General features: G+C 37.4%; 1 protein-coding gene across 1 annotated transcript in view; it reads left to right on the forward strand.

Annotated features, from left to right (window-relative positions):
- Positions 1-1,428: 1,428 nt before the first annotated feature.
- The window catches only part of LOC137398507 (uncharacterized), a 40,698-nt gene continuing 22,602 nt past the window's right edge, over positions 1,429-19,524 (forward strand). The window contains exons 1-3 of the mRNA XM_068084623.1: positions 1,429-1,567; positions 2,232-2,357; positions 4,623-4,783. Coding sequence (XP_067940724.1) covers positions 1,453-1,567; positions 2,232-2,357; positions 4,623-4,783 — 402 coding nt within the window. The 5' untranslated portion in view covers positions 1,429-1,452. The remainder of the gene's footprint in view (positions 1,568-2,231; positions 2,358-4,622; positions 4,784-19,524) is intronic.

The following is a 19,524-nucleotide window of genomic DNA, read 5'->3' on the forward strand; positions in this document are numbered from 1 at the left end:
CCATTTTATACGTTTCTGCTATAGCTTTTACATATTTAATGTAGCTATTATTTGTGATTTGTGTAGTAGAAATCTTCAACTCTAATTTATGGTGTATTATTTAGTGATTGGCAACTAGATATTAAAAAGCATTTATACTAAACAATTATAATCGTGAAGATATTATTATGAGTGTTCGTCTTTTGGCGAAATAGTTACTAAAGCTGTGCTCGTGTTCGATTGCTCTGATTAGCTTACGTATCGTTCCTTGCAACATTCGAAAACGCAAAACAAACTGGCATTTGCCATAACACAAGATTTTACTTTTGTATAATTTGCAATATGAAAAACCTTGACAGGTAGAATTCTTATTGGATCAAATTTTTATTAGATTTTTATTAGGTCTCACTCGGTTAGCTTAATTAACCTAACTGAGTGAGACCTTTGTAAGTTCAGCTATAGCAACAAATTTAAACAAATAACAACAAAGCTACTCCGAATAAATTATGAACTTTTTATACAATAGTTTTACTGATAAAAACAGCTAATAAGCAACATTAATGCCTTGTTAGGTTTCGTAATAGAAAATCTTCTGTACGGGCCACTTCGCCATCAGTTCAGTTAAAAATTATCATTTAAAAACGTTGGTTAAAAAATTTAGCATCAAGCTGCTAGGATGGCACACCAACCTTCCTTTGCCACTCGCCAACAGCAACAACGGCTAACCAAACGTTCTGCCAACATCAGAACACTGTTACCAATCAAATGGCAGTCCCACTGCCAACCTGTAGGTAAACCAAATAAACAGCTTCATTTCTATACCATAAACCTTTCAAGTTCGACCACCACATGCAATTTTCTTATCGGTAAAAGCATGACAATTCAATAGATCAACTCACTTACTTTCCTCACTGAGGCTTCCCTCAAACGTCCGATTCACGCATGTTTATATAGCAAAACCTCTTAGATAGTCCGTCGGCTTTCCTTTGAAAAGCTAGCTTTTCAAAATGACTTTCTATGAAAGCCAGCACCTGCCATTCTGGCTAATCACAGGAAAGCCTCGAATATTTACATAATGGCCCACAAAAATATCCGTTAAAGGCCGTCTAGGGAAGTAATTAAAGCGGAACTCATTTGATTCTATATATCTACCGGATCTCGGTATCCCAGATCTCAGTTTCTGAGACATCATTTCAGGTTTTATCATGATATGCTATAGCTTTGTTCAAGCTGGATGTTGATTTAGGCTTTATGAGGCAATGTACAGACAAACTGCTTTGCCAGTTTGTCACATGATATTTACATCTTGCATTTTATTGATCTCTCTGAAGTTTTATTCTCTTCATTCCTGGTAGATTTGGAATAGACGGTGTTACTTTCTCTTCACGTGTTTAACTTCTGATATCATGGCTAGGTGTTGTAACTCTTAAAATTTTTGTCTTTAGGCAAAACATTTTGGTTTGCTGACTTAGCATGACAGAGAAGGCTGGAGCCGCTGCTAGCACTTCAGCTACTGATGATGAGTTGTCAGTACCACGAGCGAGCATAAAAAAGATGATAAAGGAGCTAGTTCCCAACATGCGAATCTGTAAGCACCTTTTTGTATTGAAATATGAAAAACTATAAGTGCCTCACACTATATTTTAATTAATCACTTATTTGATTACTTTTCAATTCGCAAAAGATGAATAATTCAGATTGTCATCAGGCTTAGCTCAAATGATTATTATTATCACCTTACCTTAGCCTATGACAGCGCAACTTCATTTTGAAATGCATCCAATTTGTGTCAAAATGTAGGTTTTTAAATGAGTGTGCATGCCTTTAGCCTCTGGTACAACGGCACAAATGAGAATAAACAGTGAACACTTCATTTGTCTTTCAAAATGTGGCAACAGAAATTTTCTTACTAAACTACACTGGAAATTTTTGACCTTTTAACTAGTTACTTTTACTTTCAAAGTATTGAAATTATATTTTGGAAGTCCTCTAATAATCCTGTTGTAGCAATGCTCAGATGCTGAATATTTCAAATATGGCCATGTTGTCTAATCAGCTAACAAAACTAATGTTTACTGTAGAGCCACATGCATGGACTTTCTGTTCATATTTGGTTTCTGATTGGGTTAGCTGAAAAAACTGGCTTCCGATTGGCCTGAGCTAAACCTGTGTGATTCACATAAACTAAACATATCTTATATCTGAATTCCTTGTTTTTCTTATCATTTATTTGTGTTGTTTTCTTTTTCCAGCGATAGAGACAAAGGATCTAATAATCAACTGTTGTAACGAGTTTATTCGTCTCATAGCCTCAGAGTCTAACGAGGTCTCTAATGCTCTCTCTAAGAAGAAGATAGCCCCGGAGCATGTTCTTACCGGTGTGTGTAGTCATCATCCAAGCTTGTACTTCGTCTTGTATATCATAGCTTCGGACTTTAGCTAAATCTGTAATACTTAATCTAAAATAGATAGCCTGCCATCCCTGAGCAAGTGGTCACTGGGAGGCTTAGCCAGTATCCAAACTGTCTAACGGATTACAGCCAGTCTAAATGCTCACATACTAAGACTTTCACACCTTAGATTGATGTGAGATTTTGTTATCACTGTTCACAGCAAGTGTCAATGAGAATTTGAGGTAAGAAGAAATTCAAGTAAAACTACTAGGATGTCGATTGTAAGACAAGCTATACAAACTTTTAACTACAATTTTTGAGTGAATTTTAATTTTCATTATGGAGTAAGCAGAAATGTATCGTTCATCGCAAGAGGGGACAACCACAATGAGGAATCTTTTAAAATTGAAACATTCAATAATTGTTAATTTCAATCCGTATTCTAGAGGCACCTCTGTTGTCTTGATGTTCTAAAATTATATCCAAGCAGCGTTTGTTTGCTGTGGGGAAATCTCTTTATACAGTGTTTGTTGATAGCAAGCTGCAATCCACACTGATGGCAGTAGGAAATAAATTCTGGAATTTTCAAAAAGTAATCTTATTAGAGTCAGAAATGACCGACTGGAAGGAGAATGTAACAAGTTTTTACAGCACTAGCTACTGCCAAAACATCTTACAGATTTGCCACTCTTCCTCTGCCTTTTGTGCCATAGTGCGTGTGTTCAAACCCCAATAGCTGTTTTTATTTGGTTATAGATATAAAAACAAATGAACCTCTTTGGTTTATTTGGTTTTTTAAATCGAAGAGGCTTATTTTGATTTTTAAAAAACAGAATAAAACTCGACCTAAAAATTCTGCATTCAGTGTATACGTTACATTTAAAAAAAATTAATAAAAACCAAGTTAAAATTCATACCTGCAAAAGTGATATAATTTTGCTCATATAGATAGACAGCTGTGTGTTACAAACTTACACTATATAGTCCTTATAAAGTTATCTGAAGTGCTCGATCCTTGCATTATTAAGACCTTGTCATTCTGATTCGTCATTGGCTATTTTAAATAAAGTTGTTCAAGGACTCTGACAAACAGAAAACTAATTTGGTTAGTAAAGTATGACGCAAGCCATAATTAATACTTCAAGTTTCTCGCTAGCGAGTGCTCATACTCGTGCACAAGTGTGTTAAACACATATGTATTACTAGCGGAATGCCAGGTGTTGCACGGGTATTAAAAACCGGCTTACCAACAGTGACGGGTAATGCAGTTGCATTAGCCTGGCACACTGCCAAAGGCTAATTTGAGTAGCTACTACCTGAATTGTTAAATTTACCAATATGAGGCATGAGAGCAAGCCGTAGTCGTGTTGCGTATCGCAGAATGCTATGCGTAATGTCACCCACATAGCGACATATATCGCGTAATGTATCCATCAATCTTGCGTAGCTTAGTTGGTAAGATATTTGTGGGATGAATGGGAGTTTCCAAAATCCAGCATGAAACATATTAAATTCCTAAATTTTAATGGCTATAGCTGGACAAACCGAAACACACAAACTTTGAGATTTGTATGTATGTATAGATTTCAAAAGGAGACTACTCCTGCTACTCAGCTGGTTGTACATCCCATACAAGTAGCATTAATTGTACACTAGTTCCTTTTACCAGGCAGCAGGTCATTCAGAGTTTGAAAGTATACTTGCCAAGTAGTTGAGAAAAAAAGCCTGAGATAGACTGCAAATGTAGTAACTGAATCTGAAGCCTAGATTTCTTTGAAGTTTTTTTCTTCATTGGTACCTACATAGGAGGCCCTTCTACGATTTTTTTTAATGTTCATGTACTCTACTATCAATGTGAGGTCATGGTCGTTTGCCAATGATATGTCACCGCTCTATGTATATTCTTTGTTTATTGATGAAAAACTGTAGAGCAAATCGTTAGACATCAATGTTGCTAAATCTAAATAGCCCAGGTTTTATGGCAAACATACGGTTTAATAGCGATCTGTTTGCTAACTTTGTGTGATGATGAGGGCTCGCAACTAGTAAACAAATGGAAAACAGCAAGTAAAAAAATTAAACCACTACTTTTACTGAAAAAGCTGGAGGAAAACGGGAGATTTTGTGCAAAAGGGAGACTGACTTGAAAAACTGGAGGGTCCCAGCCAAACCGAGAGACTTGGCAGGTATGGTTGAAACAGTTGTTTTGATGTTTTTGCACAACGTTATATGTAAAACTTTGGTTTACAGCACTTGAGAACTTGGGATTTAAGTCGTACTTACCTGAAGTGAAGGAGTGTATCGAGGAAGCCAAAGAGGCCGCTCTCAAGAAACGTAGAACTAGCTCCAAGATGCCGGGTCAGTTTTCTGAAGAAGAATTATTTCGACAGCAGCAGGAACTCTTTGCTAAGGTGAGTCAGCAGAGAACCTTAGTTGCTAAACATTACCCATAATCCTCTGTTCATCATTCATCCCGTGGCTCAACATACACTCTCTACTCAAATAAATTCTCTACTACTCTAAGCCAAAGCTTGGAAAGTTGTCATCATTTTCTTGTTTAGAATGATACGATCTTGCTTTATTAGGGGCATGAAAATCCATAGATCTGTTCATTTGGTACAATAGGCGTCGTCAGCAATATTCTGTTGGATTGTGAGACCTCACATACTAAATTATGTTGAAAAGCATGTCTACCATTAGGAGAGATTTCTAAAATGTTTTTCACAAAAATGGGTTCAGGAAGTCTGGATGTCGATTCTCTAATTTCCGCTATGGTTCCTGTGATAAAGGAAATCTTCTCTAACAGAAAATCCAAGGAATTGAATGACATTTTAATACCTCCAAAGAGAACTCATAACAAGTCAAAACTTTTGTCAAAGATTTTAGCTGTTGTCGCCGAAATGTATTTAAAAGCAAAAATTAAAAAAACATGTGATTTGATGCTAATAATATAGAAGTTGTTCAACATGGAGAGTCAAGTTCAACTTTGGAGGTCAAGACTTCATTCTTGTCGCCTTCATGATATTGGGGCTAACCTGGAGGGTTTGTCACAGAAGCGCCCAAGGGGCTATAGATGTGAAAAATATTGACGGCATGCATTGACACTTGCGATAGATGCATGCCAACTGACACAATATAAAGCAAGTGCCCCTACATATGACACCAGCCAGCACTTGGTTGAATGGATAACTGATAGAATACCTAGGGTAATTAAAAAATGGGCACATTAATAATATAGACAACAAGAGTAGTGTTTCCGATGTAAACATGCGATGGCAATCAACGTTCAGCTGTGCGATGGACAGCAACGATGAGCTGTTTTGACGTCATCATCAATGGTAAGATGTACATACTATGAGCGATGAGCTGTATGTGACTGCTAACGAACAACCAATTAAAAATTACGAAATGGCATTAGTGGTCCTTTTGTTATCCTTTTATTATCATGCGAATATGAATTGGCATAGATCTTCACAACTGTTGAAATTGGATCCGATGCGGTCAACAAACAGCCAATCAAGATGCGAATAGTTGCTATCATCGGTGTCAAAGTTCAACATGTTGAAAGTCCATCTTATCTTCGCTAGCAACGATCAGGTCGATTACCATCGCACAGCTAATGGTCGATTTGAGCGATAATGTGCACGGGCTTTAAAGGTGTGGCCACACTTTGGTTCTGACCGAAATAACAAAACAAACGAAAAACACAGAATTATTGGCCCGAAATTCACAGAATTGTCTGAGCTGTGCATGCACACCGGAATCGTTGACGAAACGTTTTTAATTGGCTAACCAAATTATTAGCGATCGCGGTTTTAGTAGCTTTTGCGATTGGTATAGTCCAAGACACGTATTATGACACACAATAAAAGTACCAGCACAATTCAACATGGTAGGCCCTACATAAGATGCAACTGCTTAGCTTGCGCCATTGTAGTTTCGTCATCGTTTGGACAACATGGCTACATATCGTTTCTTTTTTGATAATAACCATTTCCTTTCTAGCAGCAAAAGTTCCGTTGTAGAAAGAGTTGCCATCTTTAGCGCTATCAAGTCAGTTGCATCGTATTTACCTTGTAGAATTGCGCTAGTACTTTTATTGTGTGTCGTAATACGTACGTGTCGTAATACGTACGTGTCGTAATACGTATGCGTCGTAATACGTATGCGTCGTGGACTATACCAATCGCAAAAGCTGCTCAAATCGCGATCACTAATAAGTTGTTTAGCCAATTAAAAGCATTTCGTCAACAATGTCGGTGTGCATGCACAGTTCTGACAATTCTGTGAATTTCAGCCTAATAATTCTGTGTTTTTCATTCTTTTCGTGATTTCGGTGAGAGCCAACGAAAAAATCGAAACGTGTGGTCGTATCTTTACACTTGGCCATCCAGAGTATTGTAGGTGGTTTCAAGTCATAAAATAAGAGTTGACTGCTTGACAGGCTCGTGAAGAACAAGCTGCACGGGAACAGCAGGAATGGGAGAGCATGCATCAAAAAGCCAATATGGCAGGTGCCTATGGCCAGCACCCGACAGCCATGCAAGTTCCAGCAGCACCTTCAACATCGTATTCCAGTGCTACCATTCCTCTGACATCATTTCCTAATGCAGCTATCCCTCCAGTTTCATACCCTAGTACAGCAATGCCTTCAGCATCATATCCCAATGCTGCCGTACCTCCAGTGTCATACCCTAGTACTGCCGTTCCTCCAGTGTCATACCCTAGTGCTGCCGTTCCTTCAGTGTCATACCCTAGTGCTGTCATACTCCCAGTATCATACCCCAGTGCTGCCGTCCCTGCAGCAACAGCGACACAGACAGCACCCTCTTCCGTACCCGAAGGTAAGTTACATGTGAAATGTTGGGGAATCTACAATTATATAAGTATACTGTATGTGAATTTATGTGGCTTATAATTGGCAAAAGGGAAGCATTTGTCAGTTGAGACCATGGCCTTTTTAGCATGGCATTCAAACGAAAAGGTAGTCTGTTACAGTGGTAGCTGGCAGGTGATAATATCCTAGGGCTAGTCGATACACAGTCAGCCGACAGTGCTTTGATAGCAGATTCATAGCAGTACAGCTGCTGACAGAGTTTAAGAGTTGTCAAATATCAGTTTAATATCTGACAGATAGCAGTTTGATATCTGTCAGATAGCAGTGTTATTACTGGCAGATAGCAGTTAAATATCTGACAGACAGCAGTTTGATATCTGTCAGATAGCAGTGTTATAACTGACAGATAGCAGTTTGATACCTGAAATATATCAGTGTTATAGCTGACAGATAGCAGTTTGATATTTGACAGATAGCAGTTTGATATCTGACAGATAGCAGTTTGATATTTGACAGGTAGCAGTTTGATATCTGACAGATAGCAGTTTGATACCTGACATATAGCAGTGTTATAGTTGACAGATAACAGTTTGATATTTGACAGATAGCAGTTTGATATCTGACAGATAGCAGTTTGATATTTGACAGGTAGCAGTTTGATATCTTACAGATTGCAGATTGACGTCTGACAGATAGCAGTTTAATATCTGACAGATAGCAGTTTGTTATCTGACAGGCAGTAGTTTTATTGCTGACAAATAACAGCTTAAAGGCTGACAAATAGCAGTTCGCTAGCCAACAGATGGATGTTTCATAGCTGAAAGCTGCCCGATTATAGTCTGCAGGTCACCATCATTTCAATTGTTTGAATTATTTATTTATTAACTACAGTCAAACATGGATAACTCGCCCACGGATAGCTCGAACACATGGATAATTCGAATGGTTTCTTTGGTCCGTCCCCACGTAATGATAAATTGCTATAGATAACTCGAACTCAACACTGTTAACTTGGAACTGTTTTTTGCCCAACGGCTACCGAAACGGTCGTTATCGCTTTAGAAAATCACTTTATTCCAAGCCATAGAGGTAAACCTCAACTTTTCATAATTCATAAGCGTCATTATTACCACCATCGGCAAAATATTTTTGTCAACGACTTTTCTAAAGGTTTGGCGAAATTTGATTTATACCAAACATCCGCTTAGCGCTCGCCCTTCGGAAACGAGGTAAAGTGAAGTAATCTTTGCATAAACTTCAAGAAAAATCGGCAAAATTGATCGTGAGTAAAACGCTCAAAAGAAAAAGATGTCTTTTCTTTTGAACATTTCAACAACGATCAAGTTTTGCCAATGTCAATCTAAAAAATGTCCTGGCAATAACATCACCTCAAACAACGAACCAATCTCAAGTGATAGAAAAATCTCTATACTTTTTGATAAAAACGTTTTAAAATTTACATTAGAAGCATTTAATTTAAAACAAGCCATTTGTGCTTTTGATTTATATTATAGTTTGTATATGTACATGGATCTACTAATAAATAAGTAAATACATGGACTTGTGACAGTGCTCTGATAACTTGAACGCTCTGATAATTCGAACACTTCCACTCGGTCCCGTGAAGTTCGAGTTATCCATGTTTGACTGTATTTATAATAATTATTTATTATACGCTAAAAGTTTGTTTACCAGAAAGTACAGCCATGTACTGAATAACTTTCAAGTATAGAAATTATTTGTTGACAAGGAAATTGACACTGCCAAATTATCAGTTACTTCCTGTTTCTTGCTAAAGCATCAAAGCAATAATCATGCACTATGTTTCCATGATGCGCAGTACTTCGGAGTTGCGCTCTCCGAATCATGGAAACGGCGTCTTCGCACTGAAATCACTGCGCACTGATCAGTGCGAAGCCAGTGCAAATTCGCAGCAAGGAAACAGCAATTGCGCAGTGGTTGCGATTAGCTCTCATGTCTTGGAGACAGATTCTTCGAGCGCCATAAACTAGTACAAAACTGATCATGCTTATCTTGTTTTTATTATTCTTCCTATATTTTTTCACTTAAATTTAATTATGGTCTGCTCCTACGAGGATGATGAAGGGACTACTTTCCTGGACTTTGTTATCGATACCAACACTTTTCGAAAAATAGGTAGCAAGTCCTAAAGTAGCATTTAAATAATCTATTACTTAAATAAATATTTATTAAAAATATATTATTTGTAAAAATTGTGTTAAGGTTTGTAAAACATTGGGAATTTGTATTTTAAATAAAAATATAATGATGACAAAAGCATAAAAATACCGTTTCTGATGTTCGGTATCCATGATCGATTCCATGGATTCATTCATCCAGCGATTCGATTTATACAATTTCTCTTCTCTGGCTAATTTGCTGACAACTACTGTGCAGCATGTAAATATACAATCCTCTCGACTTCGGAGGGGCTGCATCGGAGTACTGCTCATCATGAAAACATTGTGATAGTTGAGTCAGCTCTACCACCACAGCACAGGATAGCGATCAATCTTATTGGCTAATTGAGTCAGCGTCAAAACACAGCAGCGGCACCATCCGAATAGTGCGCCCTTCCAATTTGAAGGCAATAATTTTGGTTTTTGATACGCAGTGAGTTCAAATTTGTACAGAACCATGATCTGTGGTAAGGATCTGTACCAGAACTTGTACAGAACCATGATCTGTGGTAAGGATCTGTACCAGAACTTGTACAGAACCATGATCTGTGGTATGGATCTGTACCAGAACTTGTACAGAACCATGAACTGCGGTAAGGAAAATAAAATGTTTAAAATTGCATGAATATGCATGAAAGACTCTATCACTGGCTCTCACTATGTTTCCATAATGTGGTTTATCCACATGTTGTATCATTCGCAAGATGACAACAGCAACAGTCTGCAAGCCAAATTTGTTTTAATTCTTGTAAAGTTTTATTGACCATTTCATGTGTGCGAAAGATGGAAACTGCACTTGTGAATAATGCACAAAAAAGGCCATACAAGCGTATTCCATTTTAGAAATTTTTCACACCAGTCATTCCTATTTTGATTTGTCAAGACAGGTACGTCTGACCTGCGGAGTAGGAATGACCTCTAGAGTAAAATTTGTTACCATTTTTAACAAAGCGCAGCATTAATATGCAACATGCAATGTCCATTGAACGCTCAATTCCATATCCACTTCATTCGCTTATTGAAAACATAGTGTATGCAACTGGGTGTTTGTAATAGGTAACAAACAGTATGTTGCGCTGTGACACAAGTCAACAGTTTCAGTCCAAAACTGCCAGTGATTTACTGTCACAAATGGCTTCTTTTCTTTAGGTCTCGTCCCCTCCACGGTAGTAGATGAAGATGATGATGATGATTATTGATGGAGACAAACCATGACTGTGTTATTTTTCAGTATAGGTGTCAGTCAGTTCTGGCAAGTGTGACAGGTGCTCACACTGTTTCTAGAACTGAAAGCTAGTGCAGGTGCCCTTTAGTATCATTCGTAGCCAGACACACATTGTATATATGGCCCTATTAGTTTGCTAGAGATGATGGCAATCTAGCTTATCTGTACAGGTGCAGCCAGGAGTCGTAGAGAAATCTTTTACCATTTTCGCATATCTTTGTATAATAGCTCACAAGTTATTGACAATTGTCAGAGCTGACATGTTCAGCAGGTGCTTTTGTGCCAGCTGAGTTTTATGAGTGTAGCATAGCAAAGACTCTTGGGTTTTAGCATTTTCAGTAATAAAGAAGTATCTCCTTTGCGTATCTGGCTGGCTATTGAGGCTACTTGCGCAATGGTGGCTCAAATTCAGTCTCCAGCGCTTTGTGGCGTCAATGTTCTGACTATTATTTTTCATGGCGCCAAGGCTTTTGGCTTTATACAGTTTAGTTCCGAAATATGAGATTCACTTTGGCGTAGAATGGCAAATATATATTAATATATAGATGAAGCACCACGAGATTGGTCATTCAATTCTTCTTTCATTTCATTGTGCATAGTTTGCACAATGAGCTGTAAATTTATTCTTACATTACCAAAACTTCACCAATCGGCCCTTCTTGTTATACTTGTCAATGCAAATAAATATCCATTATGACAGAGATTTTGTTTATCTTTTTTGCTAAATATTGTTCTTTTAATGTTTGCCAACGGGTGAAAAAAATCAGTAAACCTAAAGTTTAAACTAAAGAATTCTAACAGTGATGTCAGCAATGTGTAGTAAGAATAGGTCAGCAGTAATAATAAGCAGTGCCAAATCGTGGGGTACCAAAACACATCGAACAAAATAATCTGGAGCCCAATTCGGTGTGAAGGAAATAATGCCAAATCGGTCCATTCCAAGTTCAAACAGAGGTTATCGCCACCCAATGCTTGAAAATAAATGTTAGCTAGCAATGCACACTGCAAACATACCTAATATTTCCACAATATATATTTTCTAAACCAGAGTTATTAGTGGCTGGCAATCGCTTTTATTATAAGTTTTTCTCACGGTCAGCTGACCTTCTCCAGAAGAATTGGGAGGTTACACTCGCACAAGGAAGTGTGTGGAAATGGATGAGGGACAACTTAAAGCATTTTATTTGCTGAGTACAGCACAAATCTTCAACCTAGGACAGATCTGTTGCATGCTGTCAGAGATACCCTGTAAGACACTTTGGATATTGCAAGCTGACACGCTGTACTGTCTTTTGTTTAAGGCAGCGAGGTGTTTGCTTAATTTGTTTAGCAGGTCAGTCAAAGTTGTAGGTAGGTTGTTGTATCAGGCTATAATTGGATTGACTTGTGAAATACAAATAGGTATTAGTAGAAACAACAGCAGTAATTTATATCCACTGTGTCTATTGTTTACTAGTGGGTGAGGTCTGACCACCTGTAATCTCAAAGCAAAGTACGACTTCGCTATGATAGCCACTTTAGTGATATGCCGTTCAGAGGGCTACTTTAAAAACTGATCAGTGTGTCCTTCGGAAAAGCGGTTTTACTTGACTTCTACAAAGAGTAGACCTATAGTTTTTTTTTATAAAAAAATAAACCAAACGGTGTCTCATCTGACCAATTATTATGCTCATTTCAAAACTGAAAATATGAGAAACAAAGTAGTTTGATTCAGTACTTTTTTTAACAAGATGGCTGCCGTATGCAAAGAAAGTGTGTCTCAACTTTGTGCAGAAACTGGTGCAAATATTTTATCTCAATGGTTCTCTGAGTGCTTTTTAATAGTAAAAGTAGTAGTGAATCTTATAATTCAGATGGTGACTGTGATTTAATTGTAACAGATCTTTATATAGAAAGTAGAATAGAAAAAACTATTTTACGACAGATTTCCAATTTTTTATCACGTATTTTTTCTGATACACGATTAAAAATTACCTGTTAAACTGTTAAAGCTAAACAATCTTGTAGGAAAAAATGTACTGGTCGCTTTGCTTTTTACTTCGAGGTAATTTGATCAATACTTGTCAAAATGTGTTGAAAAATATTGACCCATGTCCAAAGTAGCAAAGTTCCAGAAAATTAGTTACGCACCAGTTAACCAAAACATAGGTAGGGAACGAGTTAACTTTTTTTCCAGTCTAATTTATTCTCTCAGCTAAATTCAGGAAGTTCAGCTGATGTGAGTCTTTTGTTCAGTTTTTAGTTTTGAGCAAAAGATTTATTAAATACTGGAACTGCAACATTTTCTGTAACCCGCAGTTGGATTAGCCGTTCAGTGAATATCACTTGCATCAAGGCAGTGTTTGTGAGCTTTAAGTTTACTTGTTGTGGCTAACATACTGTAATCATCACATGTGTTGGTGCCAGGGTTTAATTCTTTCTCATTGACTTAACTCAATCTAAAACAGTTCAGTAATTTGTCAGACAGCTGACACTGAAGCTGTACACTGTATTAACTGGATGACGAGATTGTATCATTGTATATCTTGATAACTACACCCTATGCCATAATGGAGAAACTGAGGGTTGACAACCTCTGCAAGGTATTTGACAACTAAGTTGTATCACATCTGCTCCTAATGGCTATACTATACACATTACAGCCAAAGCTATGTGAAAACTGAAAAATTGCAATTTGTACAAGGGTTCCGGCAACTAATTTAAATTACCTACCATTATTCTTGTGATTTTACATTTATTAAACAAAGTATTAAAGCAGAATTTGACAGCTGAGAGCGCATGCTTCAAAGTTCTTCTTGGATGCAAGTTGTTCCTTATGCTGACAAGCTTCAACAAGTTGCACCAGACAAGCAGTAGGAGGGATCATCAGCTGCCAAACTACAGGCAACTACAAATCAGATGTTCACTTTAGCACGAGGTTTAAGGAGTATGTAAGTGCAATAAAGATCAGCTTACACAAAATTTTTGTAGATTTTATCAAAAATTATCAGTATTTTTTATTCTTTGCAATTGTTGTTGATGTTTGAGGTGCTTTGATTGCCAGGATGTTTTAAGCTTAAAATCGAAAAAACTTAATTTCAGCTAGAATGTTCAGAAGAAAAATATTTGCGAAAGGACATCACCAGGTGCTATTGTTGCCCGAGTTGATATCTCTGGTCCTTATTCCGTCAGAATCTTCTTAAACAGGAAACTCTGGAAATGTCTGAGAACGATGACATTGAGTAAATCTCTGTATTTTTAATGTTAGCGTTGTTTTAGTTTGTAATGTTTGATGTTGACTAAAATTTCTATAGAAATGAAAGATTTCTAGAGGAGTTGTATGCACTATCCATAACTTATACATACATGTACTAGTACCCTGGCAGTCTCAAATACTGTAAGAGACAGTCAGGTGTGCTGATAGAAACAGTCAGGTGTGCTGATAGAGACAGTCAGATGTACTGATGGAGACAGTCAGGTGTACTGATAGAGACAGTCAGGTGTACTGATGGAGACAGTCAGGTGTACTGATGGAGACAGTCAGGTGTACTGATGGAGACAGTCAGGTGTACTGATGGAGACAGTCAGGTGTACTGATGGAGACAGTCAGGTGTACTGATGGAGACAGTCAGGTGTACCAATAAGTCACAGAAAATAAATATATGCACCATAATTTTAGAATCCAGGAAGATGAATTGTTGGTGCAGGAGGTCGTTGGCCTGGTTGCAGAGCAAATCATTGCTGGTTCGAATCTCTTATAATGCAAACTTTTTTCCAGCTTAAAAATGTTGTTTCAGACAGACAGCTATTATAGTAAAGATTTCTGGTGCTTGTGTTTTTAAGGTCATGCAATTGTCACACTGTTATAAATATATTAATTAAAGGCCATAATATATAAACAATTGTATATCTGGCATTCGCAATCAAATGTTCTGTAACAAAACATGTTTCATATCAAACGACTTTTGTGTAATGCAGCAACGCAAAGCCAAAATTATATTTGATGAAAATTGGATGTTTCTAGAACATCGTTTAAAGAAAACTGTTGTGGTCTAGCCATATATAACAGCTAATACCAGCTGGCTGCAAACAGTTCCATTGTTGAAAGGCAATGAAAAGGCCATAAGCTGTCTGCCACACTAGCTACTCAATCAGTCAAACTATGGAGCACCGGGCTAACCCTCTTCTGAGCCAGTGCCTTTTAATAGAGCATTAAATCATTACTCCGTTATTCAATTGCTAATTGACACAAAGACACTCAAGTGTAGCTACTTAAAACTGTTGTTTTATGCTCTCCATTTTCAATAGAGGTATTGTGCTGCTGCGGCAGTGTGTTAAACACACATAGCAACCCTCTGAGACAGCTGCTCATGTTCTACTGCGCTGCTGCTGCCGAGAGTGACAGGTACGTACTAGCTGTTTTCTGTTTGCTCTGTTTTAGCTGCCAATTTATATTTCTCTAAAATATGATACTGTACTTGGAGGATCAAATTTGGACGAGATAGTTTCTTAATGCAGAGGTCGCCTTTTAAGCTATCACATTGACCTCTGACCTCTAACAGTAGGTGGTCTTCATTTCGCTGAAAGAGATAACAATTGGAAGCAGCTATTATATGCTAATAGTGCCCTGGCGGTCTAGTGTGCCAGAAAGATCATTAGGTGTAATAACTATACATACAATTATTATAAGATGTTTGTGGGAACTTGATTGATGCAGTTGTTAAGGCGCCAGTCGATTGTACTGAAAGTTGTTAGTTCTAATCCGATACAAGCAATTTTTTTAACACCCAATCTTATTTTTGGACAGACAGATAGATACAGCAATTGTTATAGCAAAGGATAGTACTCTGGCAGTCTAGTGTGCCATGAGAAATCATCAGGCGTAATAACTATGAGTACAAATATTCAAAACTAGTACATTTGCCCGTCTCGGTTCTGTGAGAGATCGTTATGAAAAATCAGTAAGTCAGTAATTATCTTATGGAGTGCAAGGTGAGGGATTAGTTCAGTAGTGGTAGTGATCTCTGCCGGTGATGCCTTGGAGTTGATTCTTATGTGAGGTTGTCATTATTCTAATGCTTTTAAGGTGGCTTCAGGCAGACAAGGCTCTTATTATAGTAAATATTAGCGGCTGCGTGGCTCAGTAGTTCAAGTGACTGTCTACCATGCTAAAAGCTGTGGGTTCAAATCCCATACCTGAGCCATCTTTTTTCCAAACTGTCAACTGTGGCTCCTATACCAAGCTTGTAATCGAAATTGAATGGGCGTAGTTTCATATTCAACAAGAAAACTTGTCACCAAAGACAAAACCTTGCAAAGTGGCATGACAAGTCTCTTCATCATTTCATGGTGGAATGATAACAGCAAATAGACAAATGTTTTTGTAAAACGGTTTTAAGTGGAGTGGAAAGACAGGAGCGACTATGGTTTAGCAACAAAATAGAGGCACTGTGTTCAATTCGTAGTAGCATGGTCTAACGTCTGGAAGCACTGTACCAGATCAGAGAAACGGTACAACGCAAAAATAAAGCTTATTTATTATTAAAACTAGTACTCTAGTGTGCCAGAGAGATCATTAGGTGTAATAACTATACGCATAGTTATTCTGCATTAACAAGAGGTGTTGATTGGAACAATTGTCAAAGTGTTGGTTTGCTATGATGAAAGTTTTGAGTTCGAACCCTCCACAATGCAATTTCTTTTCTTACCTTTAACCAACTTTTTGGACAAACACAGCTCTTATTATAGTAAATATTGGCTTTCTCTAAAAATCTAGGCTGTAATAGTGGCTGCTGCCACAACAAAAATGAAGATCCCATTTATTAATAAATCAGCCTTGGTGTAACAGTTGGCATTCTGGGATATTAATGTCAGGTCAAAGGTTTAACCCTAAAGGTTTAAATAGTCTCTACACTTCATCCACATGTAATTTCGATTGCGGATTGCGTGTAAACAAAGCATAAATTTATTGGTGAGCTGTTGATGAACCTTGAACTTTTAACACTATGCAATTCATACATCAAATACAGTGAGAAATTTCGGCTGCAATACTTTACTGATTAAGATAAATGTGCTTTTTTAACCAATCAGATTCTTTGAGGATTGTTGGAGACAGTTTTCACAATAAAACTTTCACATTGGCTGATTCATTGAGCACATGTTAAAACTTTTTGTGTGTGCCAGCACATGCTTCAGTATAATTGTGACTTCGAAAGTGTGAAATTGATAGTGACAAGTTGTTGTCTTATCCCGACACAACATAATCTTTATTCTCTGCTCGTGTTGTTATCATGTCTTGTGGGCTCAGACATGTCTAGCCAAATTCCCAGAGCCATTGTGTGTGCAACAATGCTTTTTAAAAACACAAACAACCTCTGCTTGAGGTAAGCTAAGCATACATTATATTTAACCTTTGAGGGATTGTTCTAACAGGTAGAGAATGTTAAAGCAATTTACGAGCATTTATAAAATACTACAGGAAAGACAATTACTAATTTAGGTAGTCGTATTGATGGGTTGGCAACATGCACCTCCTATTGGTATTTTTTAAGCAAACATGACGCCATTCGTTGCATGCTTCACAAATCTACATTTGTAAAAGGGTATAGCACTAGCAGATATATCTAAAAAAGAAATATTTAAACAAAAAATTATACAAACATTTGTACAATGGAAAAATTTTGACTGCTTTAAAAAAATTAATGCCAAATATAAATATAGAGTGGAAGTATGAAAACAAGTTAAATGAAGGAATATTATTATCAACGCTGCCAAGGTAGTCCTGTGTGCCGTGAGAGGTTATTGGCAGTAACACCTATATCTACATACAAGTGTTCTGTGCTGCCAGCGGATGATTAGTGCAGCTATTAGAGTGTTTGCGCAGCAAGTATAATGTTGTGAGTTCAAATCCCGTATGAGGCGTTCTGTTTTTCTAACCTCAAACTGTGGATATCACTCTTATAGTGAAGATTTCTACTTGCAGGTAGTAAATAACCATTTCACATTAGAGAGCTTCAAACGATGAACTCTGAATATTTCTGACTTCAGGTAGTAATCATCTAAAATGGCCGCTGAAGTAGAGAATTTTGGGATGGCTCCAGGCAACTGGTTAGCTCAAGAGATAAGAAGGTTCCAAGAACAATCCAAAGGCTTGTTTCCTGATCCACAACCAGGAGACGAGAAAATACGTTACAACACTATTTATGGCATTGACTATGCTCCTCTAGCTAAGGTATGTTTCATCTACTGTTGAGAGTGCACAACTCCTACCATTTTCAAATATAAATTGGTTAGGAGGAAACACTGCGTACAGGATGTAAAAGTAAATTGCAGTGTTTGAGGTAGTCATTTTATTTTATACAAGCCTGAAATTGCTTTAAAATTATAAGCAGTAGTGTAATTCTTAGTGTGTTTTATCTATTGTTGATAGTGCACAACTCCCACAACTGTAATTATAAGGTGAAGGGGAAAGTGATACACATAATTCTAAAATGTCCAGATGAAGCCATTTTTAAAACAATAAGCCAATTTTATAAATTTTTGCATAAAATGTAATCAGTAGAGTCATTCTCCATAGAATCTCGCCGCTACTTCAAGCCGCATAACTATAAATATTGAACCTTGTTAGTGAGTTTAACTGATTTAGTCTTCTTTAAATATCATAAATCAGAAATAGAAAAACTACCCAAAATGTTCTTTTTTTAATATAATAAAAAGTTTGAACATAGTTTTGAATCAATCCAGAAACATGTAGTATGCTGAAGTAATTTTTATGGAAACTGTTTTTCTTGAATGTTTTTTGTAATAAGAAGTCAACCGAGTTGAGCTGGGTCATATATAGATAGGCAGCTTTATGTGACATTTAGCAGATTACTAATTAAAAATCATGTCGTTTCGGCTCGAATTTCAAAAGCTACTTAACTAAATTGAGTAAATATAATTTATTTGTGGGTAAAGACAACTCCTGTTCAAAAACGATTGGTTCAAGCCGATATAAAAACTTAAGACGCAATATTCACATATTCACTGAAGCATGGCCATTATATGACACTGAACAGGATGCTGACAATCAAAGCACCTAGCATAAGCTTTCAGTCAGTGTGTCAGTAGAACTATATTGATTCAACAGAGGGCTCCTGACAATAGTTTTCAATATGCTCCCAACCTTTAACAAGATGCTAAATTTCCTGGAGAAAATTGCTTTGCTTCCTGTATGTCAGCAGTCTGCCAGAAGCACCGCGCTACTGGTGTCACTTATTGTTACTACTGGATAAACTGTACTCTCTGACTTAGATCGTGCCTAGAAATATGTTTTCGTTCTATCAAATCTCATGTATTCACACTAAAGTAGCATGTCATGCTCTCGGTGATCAAATCACACCTTGCACTCCCAATAGACTAGCAACCAGTGCTCTCTCTCTCCTCTCTATTTCTCTCCTTTCTGTTTTTTCTCCTCTTTTTTCTTTTTCTCCTTTCTCTATTTTCTTTCTCTTTTTTTCCTCTCTCTTTTTCTCCCTTTTTTCTCCTCTCTCTCTTCTCTCTCCTCTCTCCTCTCTCTCCTCTCTCTCCTCTCTTTCTTCTCTCTCTTCTCTCTCCTCTCTCTCTCCTCTCTCATCTCTCTCATCTCTCTCATCTCTCTCTCTCTCTTTCTCTTTCTCTCTCTCTCTCTCTCTCTCTCTCTCTCTCCTATCTCTCTTCTCTCTCTCTCTCTCTCTCTCTCTCTCTCTCTCTCTCTCTCTCTCTCTCTCTCTCTCTCTCTCCTCCTCTCTCTCTCTCTCTCTCTCTCTCTCTTTTCTCCCTTTTTTCTCCTCTCTCTCTTCTCTCTCTCTCTCTCTTTCTCCCTTTTTTCTCCTCTCTCTCTTCTCTCTCTTCTCTCTCTCTTTCTTTCCACTCTTTTTCTCTTTCTCCATA

Source organism: Watersipora subatra, chromosome 6 (genome assembly GCF_963576615.1).
Source record: "Watersipora subatra chromosome 6, tzWatSuba1.1, whole genome shotgun sequence".
NCBI lineage: Eukaryota > Metazoa > Bryozoa > Gymnolaemata > Cheilostomatida > Watersiporidae > Watersipora > Watersipora subatra.